We start from the raw sequence: 22,956 nt of genomic DNA, 5'->3' as shown, positions 1-22,956 counted from the left end.
TGTATCAACATTTCCTTTAAAGGATTTGTCATTGTATGTGCTAAACAATCAATGGGCTCATATGTGTGCGTATTGTAGACCCAGTTAACCTTGTTCCAACCACAAAATCCCTGTTAAAACATATTTAAAATGTAATTGAATCCTAAAGGTGCTTTTCTTCCACTAAGTGTTTTCATCCAACATGTTTATAATGAACTTTGAATTGTAATATTCTCCAAAACAAAAAAAGGGCTTGGAAGGCTCAAAGCTTAGTGTAAGCTGCTGATGGTAGGGCAGGAGTTTAAGGCAACAATGCTCCATATTACAGGATTTTATGCAACCCCTTATCTTTTAGTTAAAATAACCTCAGACCCAGTTGCATTATCAGAAATGCCAGTATAACAGGCTTCATTCGGTACCACTTACACATATTTACCTGCTGAAGGCTATATACAGCAGTGGTGGTAGAAACACCTGCATCTGTTGCTCTAATTAGTTGTTCTCTTTCATGTCAAATGTCTTTGCTCAGTTTTGTACTGTCCAGACCTCAAGGTCTTGTATGAGGAAGTCCTTCTGTGTGGAGAGCGGAGCGTTGTGGAAGGTAGGGCATGAAAAACTGGAACCGTGGTACAAATCAGCATCTATCCACAGGCCAAATTCCCCCCTACAAGCAAACAAGCATTATCTGGTTAAATCCCACACTGTCATATGCACCTGTTATTTAGAACAATATTTATAATGATAACATACATAACAAGTAACATCAACCTACCCTCCACCTCCAATCTGAAGAGACTCAAAGTTCCCACTCACAAAGTAGGAGTTCTCTCCAGTCCACTTGTAAGCCTGAATGAATGATATTGAAAGACATGAACCACCGCTTACGAGGGGTGTGAATCTAACGATTCGATCCAATTCCGATTCCTGAGGTGACGATTTGATTCAGAATCAATTCTTGATTCATTTTCGATTCAAACCGATTCCTTGCAATGCATTTTTTGGTATAGTATTATAATGAAACTTTTTCAAAACAAAGTTCGGTTAGAAATGCTCCTTCTCGTTGCATGGAGATGGCCTAAAAATGTTATAAGTAAATTGATTCATACAAAAGAAGTATATTTATTTTTATATATTTTTTCCAATTTATTTTACATACATTTTTTAAAATGCTTAATTGATTTAGAATCAAAATTAATAAGAATCGTGACTTGGATATGAATCTATTTTTTGGGCATCCCTACTGTTTACGTCAAAAATTGGCAACATTAATAATAGAGTTTTTACCTGGAAGTCCGGGTTGAAGCTGAATAGGAATGTTTCTCCTGTGCCATAGCAGTATTTGCTGACTCTAAATGGATCTGATGAAAAAGCTCCAAACACCTGAAGATAATCATACGAATGACAGTGAAGAGCAGAGACTAACTGTCTAGCAGCTCACCATAGATGAAGTGCCAAGTGTATTGATGCGCTGGCCAGAGTCATACCTTTTTCTGCATGTCTTTAATGACCAGCAGGACCGGACTGTCAAATTTGGCCATGTTTCTATAAAGTGTCTTCAGGCTGCTCCCATGGACGGCAGTGCTATAGGCCAAATGCCATGGGTAGCCTTGTGTCCTTGCTGGCATGTGACAGGCGAGCTGTAAGAACAAAAGGGTGTCATTCACATCCAGAGATGATAAGTTTGCAGAGTTGTACAGAAAATGTTCACTTGCTTCAGTTATAAGACTGTGAAAAGTAATGCTTACACTAAGCAGATGTCTGTGATCCAGGAGCTCACTGCAGTCACTCAGGACAGGTTGAACAACCCCAATTATTCCATGGTACTCAGGTTCCTCTGTTTCAGAGTCGAAGCTGCACAAACTCAAACGGCGTTTTGGATCTTTTACATTGATAATCTGGAACATAACAAGTATAAAGTCATTTAAATGGCGCATATTAACTGTCAATGCTTTTATTGGTATTTTTCAAAGGTCTGCACTTCTTTAGAAGCCACATCATAGTTTAAAGCTAAACAATAAGGCAGAAAGTGCATGAAAAGCTTTCCAAATTGTGTAAAATTGATAGAAAGTAGTTGAACCTTAAACAAGATCAAATTCAGCATGGTCATCTCTGTACCTGAACATATGGCTCCGCATAGTCACAAGCAAAGTAAAGAACCTTGAAATTGTCTGGTAAAATCTTCATAGCTCCTGATTTCTTTGTCAAACGCTGCACTTTGCTTTGCCAAATGTATCCAACCTGTCTGCACCCACCATGTGTTGCACTGCAAATTACTTTCACTTTCTGTGTAGTACGCTATTGGTGGGATGGAAGGATGGGGGCTCCTCTCATTGGCTAGCTGTGCCATGCTGCATGTTTCTTTTTCCAGTAAACCAGGGGAAGGGGCGTGCAGTTTGTCATGATAGGAAGTAGTCAGGGAAAGGATGTCCATATCAGGAGAGAGTGGGAGTTATAACTGTTTGGATAGTGCCAAACCTAATAGTTTCTCAAGCTACTCTCAAATACCGGCTCTTTCAAGAGAACCGATACTTATGGCTCGGCTCACTGAATGGAGATAACTGTTTCAGCTTTCTAGTAGCTGTGTTGTCAGCATGATATTTTCTTTATCAAGAATAATTAAAAGTGATGTGCAAGATATTACAATAATGTACAAAATATACTTTATTAAGTGATTGCCAGGTGTGCTTTAGGATATCATCAAGTTTCACTTTATTGGTCGGAACATTTACATTTATTTACTACAAATAATGCATCTTTGTTAATCTATGCCTGCTACGTAGAGTGACACCTCTTCAGCACACCCCAAAAAGGACGTCATGTGAACAACGTAAAAAGAAACCTGCACTTAAATTAAAATGACCTGCCACAATTCTTATATGACACAGTAACACACGCCTTTCACTTTTCTTGGCAGTGATGCAGGTAATGAGGCGTCACCTATTTCAGTAGTTTTGCCAAAAACCAAAACCAACACTACCTTTACATGCCTTGACCTGCATAATAACCAAGGTTACTACTTCTCACAGCGCCTTGCTCAGACGACTTGTTTAGCCTTGGAGTAATGCTAACTTCTAGAGTTGCTGCTGCTGCTGCTGTATAGCCTTTGACTTTGGAAAATATTGAAACTATGAAATTCCGCACTCTACCAGCTAAAAATCCGGACTGACCGAAGCAGTGTATACCATACTTGCCAACCTTGAGACCTCCGATTTCGGGAGGTGGGGGTGGGGGGTGGGGGGTGGGGTGGTTGGGGCGGGGGCGTGGTTGGGGGCGTGGCTAAGAGGGGAGGAGTATAGTATTTCATATATATATATATATATAAGAAATACTTGACTTTCAGTGAATTCTAGCTATATATATATATATATATATATATATATATATATATATATATATATATATATATATATATATATATTTATTTTATTATATATATATATATATATATATATATATATATATATATATATATATATATATATATATATATATATATATATATATATATATATATATATATATATATATAAATAAGAGAAATACTTGAATTTCAGTGTTCATTTATTTACACATATACACACACACATAACACTCATCTACTCATTGTTGAGTTAAGGGTTGAATTGTCCATCCTTGTTCTATTCTCTGTCACTATTTTTCTAACCATGCTGAACACCCTCTCTGATGATGCATTCTGCTTTGTCTCCTTGTTGTGTGCGCAGTTGTGCACTGCACTCTCTAAAAGCCGTAGATGTTGTTGTCACATATGCATATACAGTAGATGGCAGTATTGTCCTGTTTAAGAGTGTCACAACATTGCTGTTTACGGCAGACGAACTGCTTTACGGTAGACGAAAACGTGACTGCTGTTGTTGTGTGTTGTTACCGCGCTGGGAGGACGTTAATGAAACTGCCTAACAATAAACCCACATAAGAAACCAAGAACTCGCCCTCAATCATTCTACAGTTAAAACGTGATTGGGCAGGCATGCTGTTTATATTGTGGGAAAGCGGACGTGAAAACAGGCTGTCGACACGTCACTCAGGTCCGCCTGAATTTCAGGAGATTTTCGGGAGAAAATTTGTCCTGGGAGTTTTTCGGGAGAGGCGCTGAATTTCGGGAGTCTCCCGGAAAATCCGGGAGGGTTGGCAGGTATGGTGTATACCGGCTCTCAACTTTGACCAGATGACATTGCAACAGCGATGTGGCAAGATGTTGGTTTGGTCCCAATATTTTTAACTGCTGAGTGAGGACTATGCTGAATTTACCAGCTATTTAAGTACCACTAGTGTTGTGCTGAAAGATACAATCATTCCCTTCAGTCGGCATCCCAGTGAGAGCAGACATTGTAAGTAGGGATCGACTGATTATCATTTTGTCATAAATCTATATCGACCTTCCTTTATCCGTCTGGATTTTTAGCTGGCATAGTGCGAAATATATATATTTATGATAAGTAAAAAGTAAGTTATTAGTAATAACCAGTGCTCCTTTCTGTTAAGCTGTGCTGCGGTGCTCAGACAGCAACACTGTGTAAATTGACAAATAGCACACTTATATACTACGTAAAGAAGAGCAGGCAGCAGCTTATTTCTGTAACATTGAGAAAGAAATTGTCAACCAGCTTGAAAATGTCTCACCTATAAGCTACATGAAGAATCCTAGGAATTAATATTATAAAGAGATATTATATAAACTAATAATATTTAGAAATCATATATTTCATATCAATCATGCCATGTGTGACATAAACCTCAACCTACCAACCAAACAATATTTCAGGGTTCCTCATGAGGAAACCTTACAATGTATTAAATCCATAAACTGCTGTAAAAATTGATGAGCTTGCAAGTTGTTGTGATGTAGTAAAATCCCATATTTTTTTCAATTTTCACATATTTTAGAATGCAAATGTTAATGCTCATCTTAGGCACATAATAAAAATGTTTGTGATATCTCCTGATGTTTTTTGGTGCTAAATCAACCCCTATTAACCCGCATAAAACATTATGTCACAACTGATCCAATGATTCCTAAAAAAATAATGTTACAAAAACAACTTAAGGCTTTGTCCAGCTGTTTTACAAGCCTCAAATTTTAACTTTTTAAGGTTGCATTAAAGGAAGGCTCATATTTTAGGGCACCAAGGCAAGTTAGAAGAGCACAAAGGCAAACATTATTTTCTTTCGAGGCAGGGTATATATATATATATATATATATATATATATATATATATATATATATATATATATATATATATATGTGTGTGTGTGTGTGGACGAAGTGGCTGGGGAGAGGAAAGTCTGGGCTTCCCTGCTTAGGCTGCTGCTCCCGCGACCCGACCTCTGATAAGCGGAAGAAGATGGATGGATGGATCGATGTATATATATATATATAATAGATAAAAATATTGTTCTTTTGTGAGATCTAGGGCTGCCAATTGGCCAAAGATTAAGATTAAGATTATTAAGATTATTATTATCAATATTGAAATCCTGATTACTGATTGTTAAGTAAAGCAGTGTTGGGGTGTGTACGTAATACCATCATGTAATTTGTAATGTCTAATAAAAAGATTATAGACTATATATAGGATTTTTGAAGTAACACATTTGTGACATGAAAAAAACACAATTCATGTAAAAAAAAAACCTGGTGTTTACTTTTTGATACCAAAATAAAACACGAAGCAGTTTGGCTAATGAAGATGAAGTCTAATAAACATGCTTTGTTGTTCTCCAACGCCCCCCCAGTGTTTCAGTTCAACAAAAAAAAAAAAAAAAACAATCTTCACAGCCTGAGTTCAGATCGATGAGATGAAAAAACATTTTAGCTAATATTGATGTTATTTGAACACTGATACAGTTTGCAGTTAAATAAAGGACGAGTGAACATCCCACTCAACACAGTAAAGACTTTATAAACAAATTGTGACAACGTTCACGACACATCGCCTGCTGCAAAACATCAAATTGTTTTCTCCTTTGCTGTTTACTTTTCGTGTGGGGACAAGTGTGTCTGTCTCCAATATTGTCCACACCTGTCTCCATCTAAACACAGCAGTGGTCCGCCATGATTATCAAGCCAAACACCGCTAGTGCGCATGCGCCTGACTTCGTGTGGCCGAAAATGCATTAATAAATGAATTTTTTTCGGTAATTAAAAAATAAACGGTATTACTAAACGTCAGGAATTTTATCGCAAATTATCATTATACCATTTATTGTTACATCCCTCGTACATTAACAAGTAAAAAGTCAAGGGCGTTCACGGCATGTTCTTGCCGCAAATGTTGGTAAATTTTTTTGGCATTATGGCGCGGTTAAATTGTTTACTGACATATACTATTCATGTATAGCTACACTTTACTGCAAATGAATATCGGCTCCAAATGCAGATTATTAGCCTCCTTCACTACTAATAACATATCGGTCGATCTCTAATTGTAAGTGACTGTTTTTATTTAGTTATTTTGTCCCTGATACGTTCAGCATTAGTGCTACATGATAGCTTAGTGTCTCAGTATAGCTAAATCTGTCTAGCGTCAAGCTTCTAAAACCCGTTGCTATCCTCCATTTATTCAGGCTAAAAAATATAAGGTTCTGGATCGTCATTTGTTTCACAGCAGTCGTTGCCTCTAATAAAGTCTGCCATGATTAATGGTAGCCAACACTGAGCGTGCTCTCTGTGTTGATGTTGACGCAAGAAGCAATAGTTGATATGCGCTCTATGAAATCAATGCGACCAGGAAAGAAGTTCTGGTAATGCTTAAAATGACCAAAATACTGTAAGTATTAAATTTCTCCATGAATGTGCCTGTCACTCCATGGTTTATAGCATGTATATACAGTAAAACGTTGTTTTTTAGAGGGGATAGGTGAATCCCTATTACAAGCATTGTTAGCTTCATTGTGCTAGCTTTCTTTATTTTATTTTTTACTAACTCACAGAAAAGGGAATGACATGTTCTTGTGTAACATAGAGATTGTGGATGATGGGGCAAAATTCCAAATAGTGCAATTTTCCTTAAAGCAAACATTAAATACATTTGTACAAATCCTTACCTCCCAGTTTTTGGCTGCATGGTTGCTCAGTTGATTACTTTTTGAAGCCACCTTGTTTTTCTTGCCAATATACCGATTTTGATGTTTCTCCCGAAGAAAGTGGGGTTGGTTCTTCTTTTTGTTGCTTTTTGTGTACATATCTGGTGACCATTGCACAAAGAAGGTATAGAGGTGGTCAACCCTGTGAAGATAAAATAACAGGCCCTGATTACCTCATGAAAAATGCTATATATTGTCACTGAAAGTATAAAACAGGTGGTAGTAGTAATTACATAATAATTCATGTGGTTCTAGTATGAGGTGATGAACTGCACTACATCATGCTGACACATTTTTTCATACAGTATGTTCCCATCTCATGTAGATAAATACGGGACCTAAAATATTAGAACTACCTCTCAGAAATGTTGAAGTGATATCATAGAGAAACAGCCTCTTGTGTTGGCTATTGCTGTACTTAATGGTTTGGCCATTGCAACCATGGTTTGTTCACAAAGCCAAACGATAAGATAATACTTTATCTTAAATCATACTGCATTTGGTGATTCTTCCTTCAAAACCTACCCTTTAAAACGTTCTAATTTAATTAAAACATAATTGATCATAGTTGTGAAATAAATAAAAAAACACTGTCAAAAGGGACAAGCGGTATAAAATGGATGGGATGGATGTTACAGTGTGAAAGTAGTGATACCAGTTTGGCCTTGACCTGGTATATTATTGTTCTAATTTATTTATTTTACACACTGTAGCATCAGTCAGCACATGTTAAGACATGCATGCATTTTTAAATGAGGCACACCTAAAGGATTAATCATGCCCCAAATAGATTCTCTTGGTCCACATATGAGTTGGTATAACACATCTGTCCTCCTGATCTGCAGCTACCATGCACTGACAAAAATATCCCCCCACTCCGCTGTATATGTGCTTCCAATGCACACATATTCCTCAAAGCAGCAGCTTGTTAAGAATCCATCCAAAACGTCTCCAGTGTCCTCATATAGTGTATGCTCTTCACTTACTCTCCAACGCTGTAAGCGACTCCCATGGTTGACTGGAAGAGTTGATGGTGGGGTGAAAAAAGGAAAAGAAAAGAGATGAGGTTTGGAGGCTCAATGCCGGAGCAGCATGTCCACGTTGAGCCTCTGCAAGAGCTCCTGTTTTATACTAGTGCTGAGAAAAGCCCCTTTGACCATAAGCCCTCCCTTTCCCTCTTACAGCTGCACTTGGGCTGCTGGAGTTTTCACACAAGCGTTTTAAACTAGGAGCTGGAAACAGAAGTTAGTAATTAACTCGACCTGTTCCCAACATGGAGTTTTGTCAGTCAATGTGTCAAGGTTGTGGCACAGTGACACAGTGGCATCGTTAAGAGAGAAAATAGTGAATAGAGATTTTTTTTTAATGGCTCTGAATAGAGGAATTGCATTTTGCACTGTTCTTACATTGTATATGCATTTTTACACCCATTTTAACATTCACATATCAGAATGCACAGGGAAATTAATATCCAAGTGAGGAGGGGGCCAACAGACCTCCTAAGCGGGTGGGGTGGCAGGGGCTTGATGCCATGCCCGTGGGCACCTTGGCAGAAGAGAACTGGTATCTTTCCAACATCCAATTCTTCTCTCTTCTGGATATTGTGCAAGGCTTTTTTTGTTCCTAGTTTAGGTCATTAAATGTTCTTCTTTCCAGTCTCCAAGCCAAGTGTTAAAACCAAGTCTTTACAGAATGAGCATATGTTAGCGTTTTCTTTTCTATTTCTCATAAATTAACATGTGTTCATCTCAACCCATATAGGGTAATGTCTCTCATTCATTCATTCATTTGGGAATTCGGAGTAGGCTGACTGTTGATGGTTAATATCATAGTCCACTGTAAGTATTAGAGGTTTGTCCTTCTTGCATTACATTAAAATGAAGATAATAACATATATTTGTCAACATTAATGTGCAGGGGAGTTGAGCCTCACAAAATGCACAAAAAAATCAGAATAAACTGAAGCTGTAGATTGTAATTAGAGTATGTGCCCGTCAAAGACATGCTGTGCAATGCATTCTCATACATAAAAAAGAAGAAGAGTGAACACATCTGTTTCTCGTTGGTTTTTTTTTTTCGCTCAGTCTCTCAGTACATACTGCCCTACTTTCAAGCTTTACAAGGATATGAAAAAAGAGTGGAACAGTTTTTTTGGCCTGTCAAAAATGACATACTGTTGGAGGAGAACAATAAAAAGAGCAGGGGCCAGGGGGTGGCTATGGTCTGTGGCAGGGCAGAAATATGCTAGCCTGAAATACTTTTTTCTTTTTTTAAATTTACATAACATTCAGAATTTTTGGGGGGGAGGGGATAACATTTGGAATGGGATTATAAGGGATACATGTATTTGTGCATTTTCACTCTTCTTTTAGAGTTGGTGCTAAAGTGCCGTCTGCATATTGACTTAAGCACCTTTCCCCATAAGCCTCTGTTACAAAGTAGATGAAGACCCAAACTTTTATGTCAAGGACCTAAGCTTTTATGTCAAGAAATGAAGCTTGGATATACTTTAGAGTACTCAGTGTACAGCTAATCCTTTTTGGTGAATTCTTTCATGTGAAAATTTAAATATGTGCTTTTAATTAATGGTTCATAAATGAACATTTGGAAGTACCGTTAGGCATGTTCTACGAATTGTGTTGTTGCATCACGCGCTGCATCAGGCCTACGTCATATGCCTACGTCATATGCCCTATTTTCTCTGACATCTTGAGGGTAACCTCATTCACCTTGCTGCACGGACGCTCAACAGAGCTTTAAAGGGGAACATTATCACCAGACCTATGTAAGCGTCAATATATACCTTGATGTTGCAGAAAAAAGACCATATATTTTTTTAACCGATTTACCGAACTCTAAATGGGTGAATTTTGGCGAATTAAACGCCTTTCTAATATTCGCTCTTGGAGCGATGACGTCACAACGTGACGTCGCATCGGGAAGCATTCCGCCATTTTCTCAAACACCGAGTCAAATCAGCTCTGTTAATTTCCATTTTTTCGACTGTTTTCCGTACCTTGGAGACATCATGCCTCGTCGGTGTGTTGTCGGAGGGTGTAACAACACGAACAGGGACGGATTCAAGTTGCACCAGTGGCCCAAAGATGCGAAAGTGGCAAGAAATTGAACGTTTGTTCCGCACACTTTACCGACGAAAGCTATGCTACGACAGAATGTATGGATATCCTGCGACACTCAAAGCAAAAGCATTTCCAACGATTAAGTCAAAGAAATCTGCCGCCAGACCCCCATTGAATCTGCCGGAGTGTGTGAGCAATTCAGGGACAAAGGACCTCGGTAGCACGGCAAGCAATGGCGGCAGTTTGTTCCCGCAGACGAGCGAGCTAAACCCCCCTGGATGTCTTGGCTCACACTGTCCCGAAGATGATCAAGAGAAGAATATTGACCCTAGCTTCCCTGGCCTGCTGACATGAGAGTATGTCTACAGAATATATTAATTGATGAAAACTGGGCTGTCTGCACTCTCAAAGTGCATGTTGTTGCCAAATGTATTTCATATGCTGTAAACCTAGTTCATAGTTGTTAGTTTCCTTTAATGCCAAACAAACACATACCAATCGTTGGTTAGAAGGCGATCGCTGAATTCGTCCTCGCTTTCTCCCGTGTCGCTGGCTGTCGTGTCGTTTTCGTCGGTTTCGCTTGCATACGGTTCAAACCGATATGGCTCAATAGCTTCAGTTTCTTCTTCAATTTCGTTTTTGCTACCTGCCTCCACACTACAACCATCCGTTTCAATACATTCGTAATCTGTTGAATCGCTTAAGCCGCTGAAATCCGAGTCTGAATCCGAGCTAATGTCGCTATAGCTTGCTGTTCTTTCCGCCATGTTTGTTTGTGTTGGCTTCACTATGCGACGTCACAGGAAAATGGACGGGTGGTTAAAATCAGGCACTTTGAAGCTTTTTTTAGGGATATTGCGTGATGGGTAAAATTTTGAAAAAAACTTCTAAAAATATAATAAGCCACTGGGAACTGATTTTTAATGGTTTTAACAATTCTGAAATTGTGATAATGTTCCCCTTTAAGTGACATACTGTCAAGTAACCTTTACTCCAACTAACGCAACAGAACTGTTTGCATTTCCAAAATGTTATTATGTCAAGACTTTTTGAAGACAAAGACAATACTATTCTTCAATGGAAAGTCACTGGCTTGTCAACACAACAGACCCACAAACAAGCGTCAAGTGAATGTAGCTGCAGTGAAGGCCTATATAGTGGTGCTTTGGCATACGTGTTCAATTGGTTCTTTGGTGTGGTTTGTAACTCAAAATACTTACCGATTTACCTCAAATCAATGTTCCTTATTGAGATAAAAAACTGTGTGTTCAGATCATGGGATGTATATATCAATAAATGTTGATTAATTTATTGATAAACGCTCACCTTGGCTATGATGTTTTTTGATTATTTCTGATTTTATTTCAATAGGCCCTATTACACCAACATTTTAGGATCTTTATGTTCCTGGAACATTTCCTTCCTGGAACTATAGGTTCCTGTAGACCTGTGTGGTCCCACAATGTCCAACAGCCAGAAAGTCGTTCCCTCAGTAAATGATGAATTCATGAGGGCCAGGTTAGTCCTTATGAGCCATTTCAGCTGTAAATAACAATATATCAAATACAAATGTCAGTGTTTATCTCACATCCCAACAAGAAAACATTAGAAGTTAGCCTGTTAGCAATAGCATTTGGTTCACTTGAGTTGAGACTAATAACAACACAAATGGCATGTTGCTGACTACTGTTGCAGAATGTAACACACTAAATACTGTATTTTTTCGTACAAAAGGGGCACCGTATTATAAGGCACGTTAAAGGGTTCATAGTATATATATTTTTTCCGTCCCTTTAAAACACTTCCTCGTAGTCTACATAACATGTCATGATGGTCCTTCGGTCAAAATGTTGCATAGGATATGTTTTACAGACCATCTTCAAGCCACGTTTTGACCATCTCTTCAGGATGTGCCGTTGTGTGGGTGGTCTTATTTACCTGGCTTTACTTCAACAGTGTCTTCTCCTCATCATCTTTGATGTGCCGGTAGTTTTAGTGCCTCCATAGCGAATCTACTGAGAGATATTAATTACAACTGTACGCTACTTAGGTTTGGATTAGTTTTTTTCCTCATTCCTGTGAGAATGAGTATGAGTGTGACTGAAGCATTAAGGAGTGGGGGCTGGTTAATTTACCCAGGATTAGCTGCAGTGCGCCCAAACCATTACCAGATAACATCTGTGAGAAAATATTGTATAATCTCTTTTTCTTTTGGACTTATCAAATCTTCACATTGAGGAAACACCATAGTAGTGCATTCTTCACACATTCTTCACTCACACTTTAAGTGAGACATGAGGCAAAAATGAAGTAAGTTCGAACTACACACAAATTTGTATAAGAATTTACAACAGCGGAGGATGAATGCCCCACAACAAAAGGATAGAGAAAAAGAAGGAGCTTATTGACTACATCATTAGACTACAATGGCGGACTTGCCCAAAGCACTTTGGGTAAACTTTTACCATATATAGATAATCCGCTTATATCGATTGAACAAGCGTCATCCTGCAGTCCACGCATATCTCTAATGTGTGACTGGTCACACTTAGATAAGTTGAAAAACTTATTCGGGTGTTACCATTTAGTGGTCAATTGTACGGAATATGTACTGAACTGTGCAATCTACTAATAAAAGGTTCAATCAATCAATCAATATCATTACACCATGCACCAAACAAAATTGCTTTGAGGTCGGTAAGCACAACTATAATTAATTTGTACATTAGCACATAAAGCACACTATCAGTATTTGAGAAAATGAATGGATTTTAAGCCTTATAGTCTGAAAAATACGGTAGTGAATATTTGATGTGATTTATCTTCATTCCACTCATTTAGTGTCTCCTCATTTCACATAAATCTTCAAATAATGAGGTCGTTAAGTCCCAGTGAGCAGCTGGAGTCCCCATTTCGAAGTCCAGCTGATTACTTTATTATCGTTGTGAATATGTTTAAAAGTGTCTGTCCATTTCTCATAGCTTTGTGTATCGAAATGAAGCATGTACAAATTATAATATCATTAAATCAGATTTATACATCTTGATATCCTGTAATATGTCATTGTTTGATTTCATGTGAATCGGTCAGTGCCTATAAAAGTACCGAATTCGCTACCCATCCCTTGCTACGCCAAAGGAATCAATAAACGAATAATTTGCCAAACTGGCAAATGATTCTGAGAAATTAAAACACTGGGATCTGGTTCTCAACAATAACTGGTTTTCAATTCCATCTCTACTTTGGAATTGGGGTGGTATAGCTTGGTTGGTAGAGTGGCCGTGCCAGCAACTTGAGGGTTGCAGGTTCGATCCCCGCTTCTGCCATCCTAGTCACTGCCGTTGTGTCCTTGGGCAAAGCACTTTACCCACCTGCTCCCAGTGCCACCCACACTGGTTTAAAAATTTAACTTAGATATTGGGTTTCACTATGTAAAGCGCTTTGAGTCACTAGAGAAAAGCGCTATATAAATATAATTCACTTCACTTCACTTCACTACTTGTAAGCAATTTCATTGTCTCAAGAATTCAGTTAAACACTGACTGCAAAGTATTTCCAATGTATCCTAATAATTGTCTGCGATGAGGTGGCGACTTGTCCAGGGTGTACCCTGCGTTCCGCTCGAATGCAGCTGAGATAGGCTCCAGCAACCCCCCGCTACCCCAAAAGGGACAAGCGGTACAAAATGGATGGATGGATCCTAATAATTGTAGTTATATTTCCAACGATGTCAGCACCTTAGACAGAAACATGTTTGCCTGAATCAACTCCTTGTGCTGCTGCCCACTTCTCGTAAAATCTCAGTTTAAAATGCAAACCCTCAGTTTAACATATCATGAGATGTTACACTTTGAGTGACCGATATAAATGTATAGAGTATTCAACATGTAGCTCATTTTTTTTTATGTTTTCTAAAAAAAATGGATCGGCTGAGGACTGTGGTGGTCTTTGCAAAAACTATATTTTTCACTGTGTAAATACTTTTGGGCTTTGTGTGTTCATGGGAAAAACACACCCTCATACTTAATGTTATTGGCTGCATGTTTTGGGACCAGTTCTTGCATGACTATTGTTGTCTCCAACCCTCACTAACCCGCATGCACACAGTAAACCCAATGACAAAAACAGCACAACAACAAGCATACAACACTTTCACCAAGATGGGTTGAGTGCACACTGATGCACACACTCACTAGGGCAGACTAGGAAGACCACACAAACACACTCAAACTGTCATCACTTCAACATTTTAGATAGTATATCCCTTTGACCCTGTATAAAAAAAACTGTTCCCTATATTGATTTCTACAATCTGTATGAACTGTAGAGCAGAAGTGTTAAATGTCTGACTTAAAAAACAAACTGACTTTCAGTATGCAAAAAATCTGAATGGTTTATTTTAGTGGTGTACAAGAACAACTTTGAAGGATCCCTATTGATTCTTTGAAAGCTCTTTGTGGGGTAAAACAGCACTTTTTTTCTATATTTATTTTATACGTTATCTGTTAAGTTTAAAAAAAAATAATTTTGAAGGTTTTTTTCAGGCTGAATTACTGAACTGTCAGGCTACTTTGATAATCAGTTATGTAGGGTGGCGCAATCCTTTAACAAGTTCTTACTTGTTTCTTTTTTTTGCCAATGTGAATAGCATGTATCTTCAGGTTGAATAATATTTATTGTTGTAATATTTTAATGCAATTCTGTATTTTTACCTGTTAAACAACTACAATGTACCAGTTGTTCAGAGCAGATTCCTGTTAACAGTCTTCAGTATTAGATATTTGTTGGGCAGTGTAAAAGATGGTCAGACCATTTTAATACTTCTTCTGAAATTGAGCTTATTGTCTTTGGTAGGATTTCCCTAAGCAAATGGTTATGATAGGTTAGAGTCCTGGGTATGAACCAAAGTATTGTCTCTTCAGTTATATTTGCACTGTGTTTTTTTTTTGCAAGGGTCAGTGGTACAGGAGTTCAAATTAAACATTACTTAAAGTTAAATGACCGCAGTTGAACTTTTTCCATTGATTTTTTCGGACCCGCACATGGAGTTAAAACTCTGAGTTACATGCAGCAAGGTCTAAAAGAATTGGAGGAGAAAAAGGATATGCTGAGATAATTGCTACCATATGTGGTAAAACTAAAGTCGGTCAGGATGGCTGTCCCACTTGGCACACACTAACATTACGCAACAGGAATTTGTAGGAGTAAAAAACAGGATGGGCCTGTGATAATTCTCTTCAGTGAAGAAGAACTACAGTATACTGACAATCTCACTGAATTAAACTGCTTACTTGGCACTTTTTTATTGATATTTAACTTGAAATGCCTTGTAAAGACACTGTTACGAAACCCTTGTAGCAGCTGGCAGTAAAAGGATAGATTTAACTGTGATGGTGGCGTAATAGCTTTGAATGTGCTGTATCAGTCAAAGTTAATCAGTGCTGTTTCTTTAAGAGCTAGACTTTCGCTGACATTCATACACTATGATTTTATTTAGGCCAGGGGTGCCCAAGTTGGGAACCCAGACTAAATGTGTCCCACCAAGTGGTTTTGCTTGGCCCACCAAAGAGTGACTTCCCAAATGTACAGTATGTGTATGTATATTGACAGAGGCAGATAATTACATATATATATATATATATATATATATATATATATATATATATATATATATATATATATATATATATATATATATATATATATTATATATACATATATATATATACACAGTCGTGATTAAAAGTTTACATACACTTGTAAAGAACATAATGTCATGGCTGTCTTGAGTTTTCAATAATTTCTACAACTCTTATTTTTTTGTGATAGAGTGATTGGAGCACATACTTTTGGTCCAAAAAAAACCATTCATGAAGTTTGGTTCTTTTATGAATTTATTATGGGTCTAATGAAAATGTGACCAAATCTGCTGGGTCAAAAGTATACATACAGCAATGTTATTATTTGGTTACATGTCCCTTGGCAATTTTCACTGCAATAAGGCGCTTTTGGTAGCCATCCACAAGATTCTGGTTGAACTTTTGACCACTCCTCTTGACAAAATCAGTGCAGTTCATCTACATTTGTTGGTTTTCCGACATGGACTTCAGCATTGTCCACAGGTTTAAGTCAGGACTTTGGGAAGGCCATTCTAAAATCTTAATTCTAGCCTGATTTAGCTATTCCTTTACCACATTTGACATGTGTTTGGGGTCATTGTCCTGTTGGAACACCCAACTGCGCCCAAAACCCAACCTCCGGGCTGATGATTTTAGGTTGTCCTGAAGAATTTGGAGCAAATCCTCCTTTTTCATTGTCCCATTTACTCACTGTAAAGCACCACTTGCATTGGCAGCAAAACAGGCCCAACCTCCGGGCTGATGATTTTAGGTTGTCCTGAAGAATTTGGAGCAAATCCTCCTTTTTCATTGTCCCATTTACTCACTGTAAAGCACCACTTGCATTGGCAGCAAAACAGGCCCAGACCATAATACTACCACCCCCATGCTTGACAGTAGTATGGTGTTCCTGGGATTAAAGACCTCACCTTTTCTCCTCCAAACATATTGCTGGGTATTGTGGCCAAACAGTTTCATCTGACATCACATGGACAAAAATAAGACCTTCTGGAGGAAGGTCCGCCCGATTGTAGCTGAGATAGGCTCCAGCGCCCCCCGCAACCCCAAAGGGAATAAGCGGTAGAAAATGGATGGATGGATGGTTCTGTGGTCAACAACTTTTCCTACCTATTGATACCTGTTTTTGTGTCTTTGGGATCTGCCTAAGTCTCAAACAATTTTAATCAAACAATGGAGGCATGGCAGAAATATTTATAAAACAATCTTGCATTCCTTTTTATTTCCTTCCTCCAAACGAGCCGTTTGGAGTTTGCCCCATTTGTCAAGTTTTTTCCAATTGTGACGTCAGCGGACATCTCCATAAATGGTAGAACTGTACCCTGAGTGCTTTGCTTAAGTCCACCTTTGTCATCTGCGTTGTAGTCACCAAGCTTCTTCTTTTTTGCTATCCTCTTTTTGTGGGGCAGACAGGCTCGTACATGTACATGCATCGTCTGCCATTTCTAATACAAATTAGTGTACAGTTTGAATTGACTGTAGGTCTGCATTTGTTTTTGAAGCGTGAGTGATGAAGGCACTACACTGGCATTTCCTTGTTGTGAAAACGTGATAAGTCTAAAAGAGAAAGAGATGATACAGTATTATCTGCTCACATATGCTGACTAGTGGTTGTTTGAGCACACTGCAGCTAGTCCTGGATAAATTACCAACCCCAACTCCTTAATGCTTCAGTCACACACAGGATTCTCACAGAGTAGTCAGTAGACTCGCTATGGAAACGCTAAAAATTACAACATGGATGACAGGGAGAAGATGCTGTCGAAGTGGAGCCACGTAAAAAAGACCGCCCACAAAACGATGCATTCTGAAGACAAACAGTCTGTAAAACATAATCAATGCAAAATTGTGACCAAAGGACCACGATTACATGTTATGTACACCACAAAGAAATATGTTAAATGTAAGGGGGGAAACATCATAATCCGACCCGTTTAAGATGCTTCCTGATTATCAACCGGGGACAGTTGAGGGAGTCAGCGCTTGAACCAGAGGGAAACTGGTGGCAAATGGAGCCAAATGGGAAGCAGAAACAAGAAATAAGAGGGTTGGACAGGAAATAACACTAAATACAACAAACTAATATAGTAATAAGGCATTGAATTTTAACTTTTTAAGGTCAAGGCAAGTGTTGCCTTAAAGGAGGGCTCATATTTTAGGGCACTAAGGCAAGTTGGAAAGGCACCAAGGCAAACATTATTTTCTTTCGAGGCAGGGGCTCCAAAGCACATACATATATATACATATATATGTATATATATATATATATATATATATATATATATATATATATATATATATATATATATATATATATATATATATATATATATATATACTGTGTACATACATCTACTGATGCCTAGTCTGGACACATCCTCAGTAACCTCTTGGATTCACCGGGCGTTTCGGGTCTCTCAACTGGTCATATGCCCTCCTCCAAGCGACCCAACCGGGGGTGTTCGAATCCCCCGGCTTGTGTCTAGCTACCATGACTCCAAGAATCTTCTCTTTTGAGCCACAACCATCTCGAGGCCCTTTCCGCTGCTTCGGTGGTACCGCGGATGGCTCTCCTCTTTCTCTCTTCATCAATGCCCAAACTGCTGAAAGGTCTGACCAAGGAACGGGCTGCAAATCCTCTGCATCCAACCTCCACAGGGAAACACAGTGTTTCCCACAGGACGGGCATCTATTTGCGGTGGTGTGGTCGGGGGGCGTGGGGGGCGGCAGCGGCGTTGACCAAGAAGAACGCGGAGTTGGAATATAATTACAACATTTTATGTACATATTTATATACAGATTTGAACAATTAGTGATTCACTGAAATATATTTATTAATTGTGGTTCTTACAAAAAATATATCTTATAAAATATAAAAGCTAAAATGTCTCTTAAAGCTCTGCCCCTTTAATTAGTGAATACTAAATAATTTAACTTTAGCCTACTACTACAACCATATTATTTACCAGCAACATGAAGTGAAACAGAGGCAGAGGTGTCCTGCCACAGTCAGTCAACCTCCTCCTCCTCCTCCTGCTGAACAGGTCGCACCTGTGGTCCGGACTGTAGGCCTACCTCCTCTCCAAGTCCAGCCCTTTTCGGCCGTTGAAAATATTTTTCTATACTCATCTGTGTGAAGGAGTGAACATCGAACATTAGAATTTATTACTAACGAGCAGAACCGCTCTATGTACAGTGCCGTCTAACCTTAAGCGGCAGAAGCTCAACACATGCAGGGTTCAACGTTAAGGTTTTTTCTACTTGCCCAACTTCTCAAATCTTCTTGCCCCAATATTTTTACTTGTCCTGCCTAGGTTTTTTTCTGGCTGTGTAGTGCTCATGGCTTATATCTGACTAAAATCCTTCCCGTTGACTATTTACAACACTACACAGTATTTATTATTATTATTATCTATAATTACATTTAAATGGCATTGCATACATGTAAAATTAAATGCTATTTCACATTATTTGACCAGTAGCAGTTACACCCATCTGAACAGGTCAGCCACCTGTTTAAAGCCCGATCACAGTTGAAATCTTGAAATGAAGGGCCTTTAATGGCCAAAACATTAACCTGGACAACATTTTAACAGCTGGTTGGCTCAGATTTTATTCTTTTCATTGCATTCACATGCTGCAGTGGACAGTGGACAATTTAGCTTCAGTCCATGTGTGTTTATTGACAACATGGTTATAACCTGGACACGTTAGCTCGTCGGTATTGTAACACGTGACTGTTACTACGTGCGTCTGCCCTGGGCCACGAAACAGCGGCGGTGTTAATGAAGCAGCGTCAGGCTGCTCACCGTCAGTGAAACGCTCGGTGAAATCACGGATTAACGTTAAATATATGACGAGCCGCGAGCGATGCAGCTATAACCTATCTACTAGTGATGGGTTGATGAGGCGTCATGAAGCGTTTCGACACATTGCAAAACTGTATTGATACTGTGTCGATACTGTGTCACTAAATACTGACATCTGCTGGACATTAAAAATCCCTACAGGCAACCTATGGACCGACTCAACTGACACTGATTTTATGACCTAGTACAGTGGTTCTCAAATGGGGGTACGCGAACCCCTGGGGGTACTTGAAGGTATACCAAGGGGTACGTGAGATTTTTTAAAAATATTCTAAAAATAGCAACAATTCAAAAATCCTTTATAAATATATTTATTGAATAATACTTCAACAAAATATGAATGTAAGTTCATAAACTCAGTGAAGCACAAGCTCAGGTTTGTCACTAAAATGTCTGTCAAAAAGAACTGTGAAAAGAAATGCAACAATGCAATATTCAGTGTTGACAGCTAGATTTTTTGTGGACATGTTCCATAAATATTGATGTTAAAGATTTTTTTTTTTTTGTGAAGAAATGTTTAGAATTAAGTTGATGAATCCAGATGGATCTCTAATACAATCCCCAAAGAGGGCACTTTAAGTTGATGATTACTTCTATGTGTAGAAATCTTTATTTATAATTGAATCACTTGTTTATTTTTCAACAAGTTTTTAGTTATTTTTATATCTTTTTTTCCAAATAGTTCAAGAAAGACCACTACAAATGAGCAATATTTTGCACTGTTATACAATTTAATAAATCAGAAACTGATGACATAGTGCTGTATTTTACTTCTTTATCTTTTTTTTTTCAACCAAAAATGCTTTGCTCTGATTAGGGGGTACTTGAATTTAAAAAAAAATCACAGGGGGTACATTGCTGAAAAAAGGTTGAGAACCACTGACCTAGTATATACAATAATATAAACCAAGTCATTGTATTTCATTTAGGATTATTTCATAACTTCATTTAAATAAAAATATATTTTTTGTCTTTTTTAGACACAGTCAATAAATAATGTGGACATATCATATCATAACATGGAAATCTAAGAGAACGTGTTGAGAATGAGGATGCTTGTGGACCTGGAAATTATTATTTAATTTTTTTTACACATTTTTTATTTAAAAAAAAACAGTTTTTCCAACGTATTCAATTTTAGACGCTTTCTCTTCTTAGTTATTATTTCTCCGGCTGTAGAAAAGAGCCGCTCACAGGGCACAGAGGAGGCGTCAGTGCGACACAGTTCGCGTATCGGTCACGTGACCAAAACAGCTCATGATCGGTCACGTGACTTTCTAAAAGCGGTACGCGCACCGACACAGGGTTTCGCTCTTTGAGCTCGACGCATGCATCGGTGTTGCCGGACCCATCACTACTATCTACCTATAACACCTGTAAAAATGAAGCAATGCTACCACGCTAGCAAGCGTTAGCTAGCCAACTATGAGCCACCAAGCTGCTAACTGTCGCCAAAAGGCACCATTTAAGTTTTTTTCCCCATGGCATCCTGGATCAAGGCTTTCAGCAGCTTTTGGACGTTTGAGGTAGAAACATAGGAAGCGCCATCATTATGAAAAGTAACCGGCGAGTATTTTGATTCCGTCCGTCCGTTCGTCCGTCCGTCCCTCTTCTTCTTCTTCTTCTTCTTCTTGCTATTGGCGGAGTTACAATGCATAGTAGGCTACCGCCACCTACTGCACCGGAGGTGTAACTACAAGCAACATTCACAGACAGTCCCATTGCTTTTATGAGCGGTCGAGCGAGTCAAAAGCCGAAAAATCCATTTGTGGCGGACGTAATTCTTTCGTGGCGGGCCGCCACAAATAAATGAATGTGTGGGAAACACTGAAACACCTTGCTCTCCAACCAGCCTGTTGACAGTCGCTGACCAGTCCTGCATACTTGGAGAGCTTCATCTCAAAGGCTTCTTCCAGGCGATCTTCCCACAGTACTGATGTGAAAGGCAACTGCAGTTTGTTGCTGTTCCCTTAGAGTGCAATGCTACTCAGGCTCTTAGGTAGTCCCAGCCATCACCGGAGGTGGTTGCTGACCCTCTGCTCTAGGACTCAACTGTCGAGATGGGGAACAAGCTGGTAAAATATATATATATATATATATATATATATATTTATATATATATATATATATATATATATATATATATATATATATATATATATATATATATATATATATATATATATATATATATATATATGTCTTAATAAGATTATCCAAAAAATAGTGCTCGATACCGTGGTAGAGCGCAATATATGTATGTGTGGGAAAAAATCACAAGACTACTTCATCTCTACAGGCCTGTTTCATGAGGGGTTCCCTCAATCATCCAAAAATCTCCTGATGATTGAGGGAACCTCTCATGAAACAGGCCTGTAGAGATGAAGTAGTCTTGTGATTTTTTCCCACACATACATATACATATATATATATATATATATATATATATATATATATATATATATATATATATATATATATATATATATATATATATATATATATATATAACATATAACATTTTACATAATAAATCTGATGTAATATCATATGTTTATTTACATCATTACATCAATATAGAAATAAACTGTACCATTTCATCATACGCCATCAGCGTGATTTGTATAAACTATTTTGAAATGTAAATGCGGTGGAAATGTAAACCACACAAGTCTATAGGAATATATTAGGGCTGCAAGATTAATCAAATTCGAATCGACATCAAATTTTTAATTAGTGTGGTAAATAACTACAAGGGGCTGAAGTTTTTTTTTTTTTTTCCCTCCGCCAACGTTGTTTTAGATTTATCATGTTGCTGTCGGTGGATTTATCTCCTGCTCAGAGAGAAATATTTTATGTGTAAATAAAGTGGGTTATTTTATACAGTAAGCTAAATTGTAGAGCACTCTGGTCAACTTTATTTTTAAAATCTGCTTTAAATATGCAGTGAATTTCAGCAATAAGAGATTTTTAGGATATCTACATGTTATGCATTACATTGTGTATTATTTATGCATTAATTCATTTTTACTAACTGGATCAATGTACCATGATTGTCTTTTTAAAGCAAATAGGTATTTAGTAGTTTATGGATAAATATTATATGACGGTTGCTTGATTAGTTTGTTTTTAGATAAAATGTAACATGTCATACAACAATCAGCTTAGCAAACTCACTTAAGGTAGTTGGACATACTGTATGTGTACCCTCCAGAAGGTCTTATCTTTGTCCATGTGATGTCAGATAAAACAAAAATTGAGCTGTTTGGTCACAATACCCAGCAATAT

The 22,956-nt window shown here is 38.0% G+C and overlaps 1 protein-coding gene across 1 annotated transcript in view; it reads right to left on the bottom strand.

The window, feature by feature from the left end:
- The window catches only part of ncoa7a (nuclear receptor coactivator 7a), an 8,758-nt gene extending 496 nt beyond the window's left edge, over positions 1-8,262 (bottom strand). The window contains exons 1-7 of the mRNA XM_061950421.1: positions 8,070-8,262; positions 7,045-7,225; positions 1,725-1,874; positions 1,464-1,616; positions 1,264-1,359; positions 752-825; positions 1-643 (exon numbers count right to left, since the gene is read on the bottom strand). The exon at positions 1-643 is cut by the window's left edge and continues 496 nt beyond it. Coding sequence (XP_061806405.1) covers positions 505-643; positions 752-825; positions 1,264-1,359; positions 1,464-1,616; positions 1,725-1,874; positions 7,045-7,225; positions 8,070-8,095 — 819 coding nt within the window. The 5' untranslated portion in view covers positions 8,096-8,262 and the 3' untranslated portion in view covers positions 1-504. The remainder of the gene's footprint in view (positions 644-751; positions 826-1,263; positions 1,360-1,463; positions 1,617-1,724; positions 1,875-7,044; positions 7,226-8,069) is intronic.
- Between the last annotated feature and the right edge of the window lie 14,694 nt (positions 8,263-22,956).

The sequence above is a fragment of the Nerophis lumbriciformis genome, linkage group LG04 (assembly GCF_033978685.3).
Source record: "Nerophis lumbriciformis linkage group LG04, RoL_Nlum_v2.1, whole genome shotgun sequence".
Lineage (NCBI taxonomy): Eukaryota > Metazoa > Chordata > Actinopteri > Syngnathiformes > Syngnathidae > Nerophis > Nerophis lumbriciformis.
Note: the sequence above shows the minus strand (reverse complement) of the source record. Positions and strands in the feature narration are given on the sequence as shown.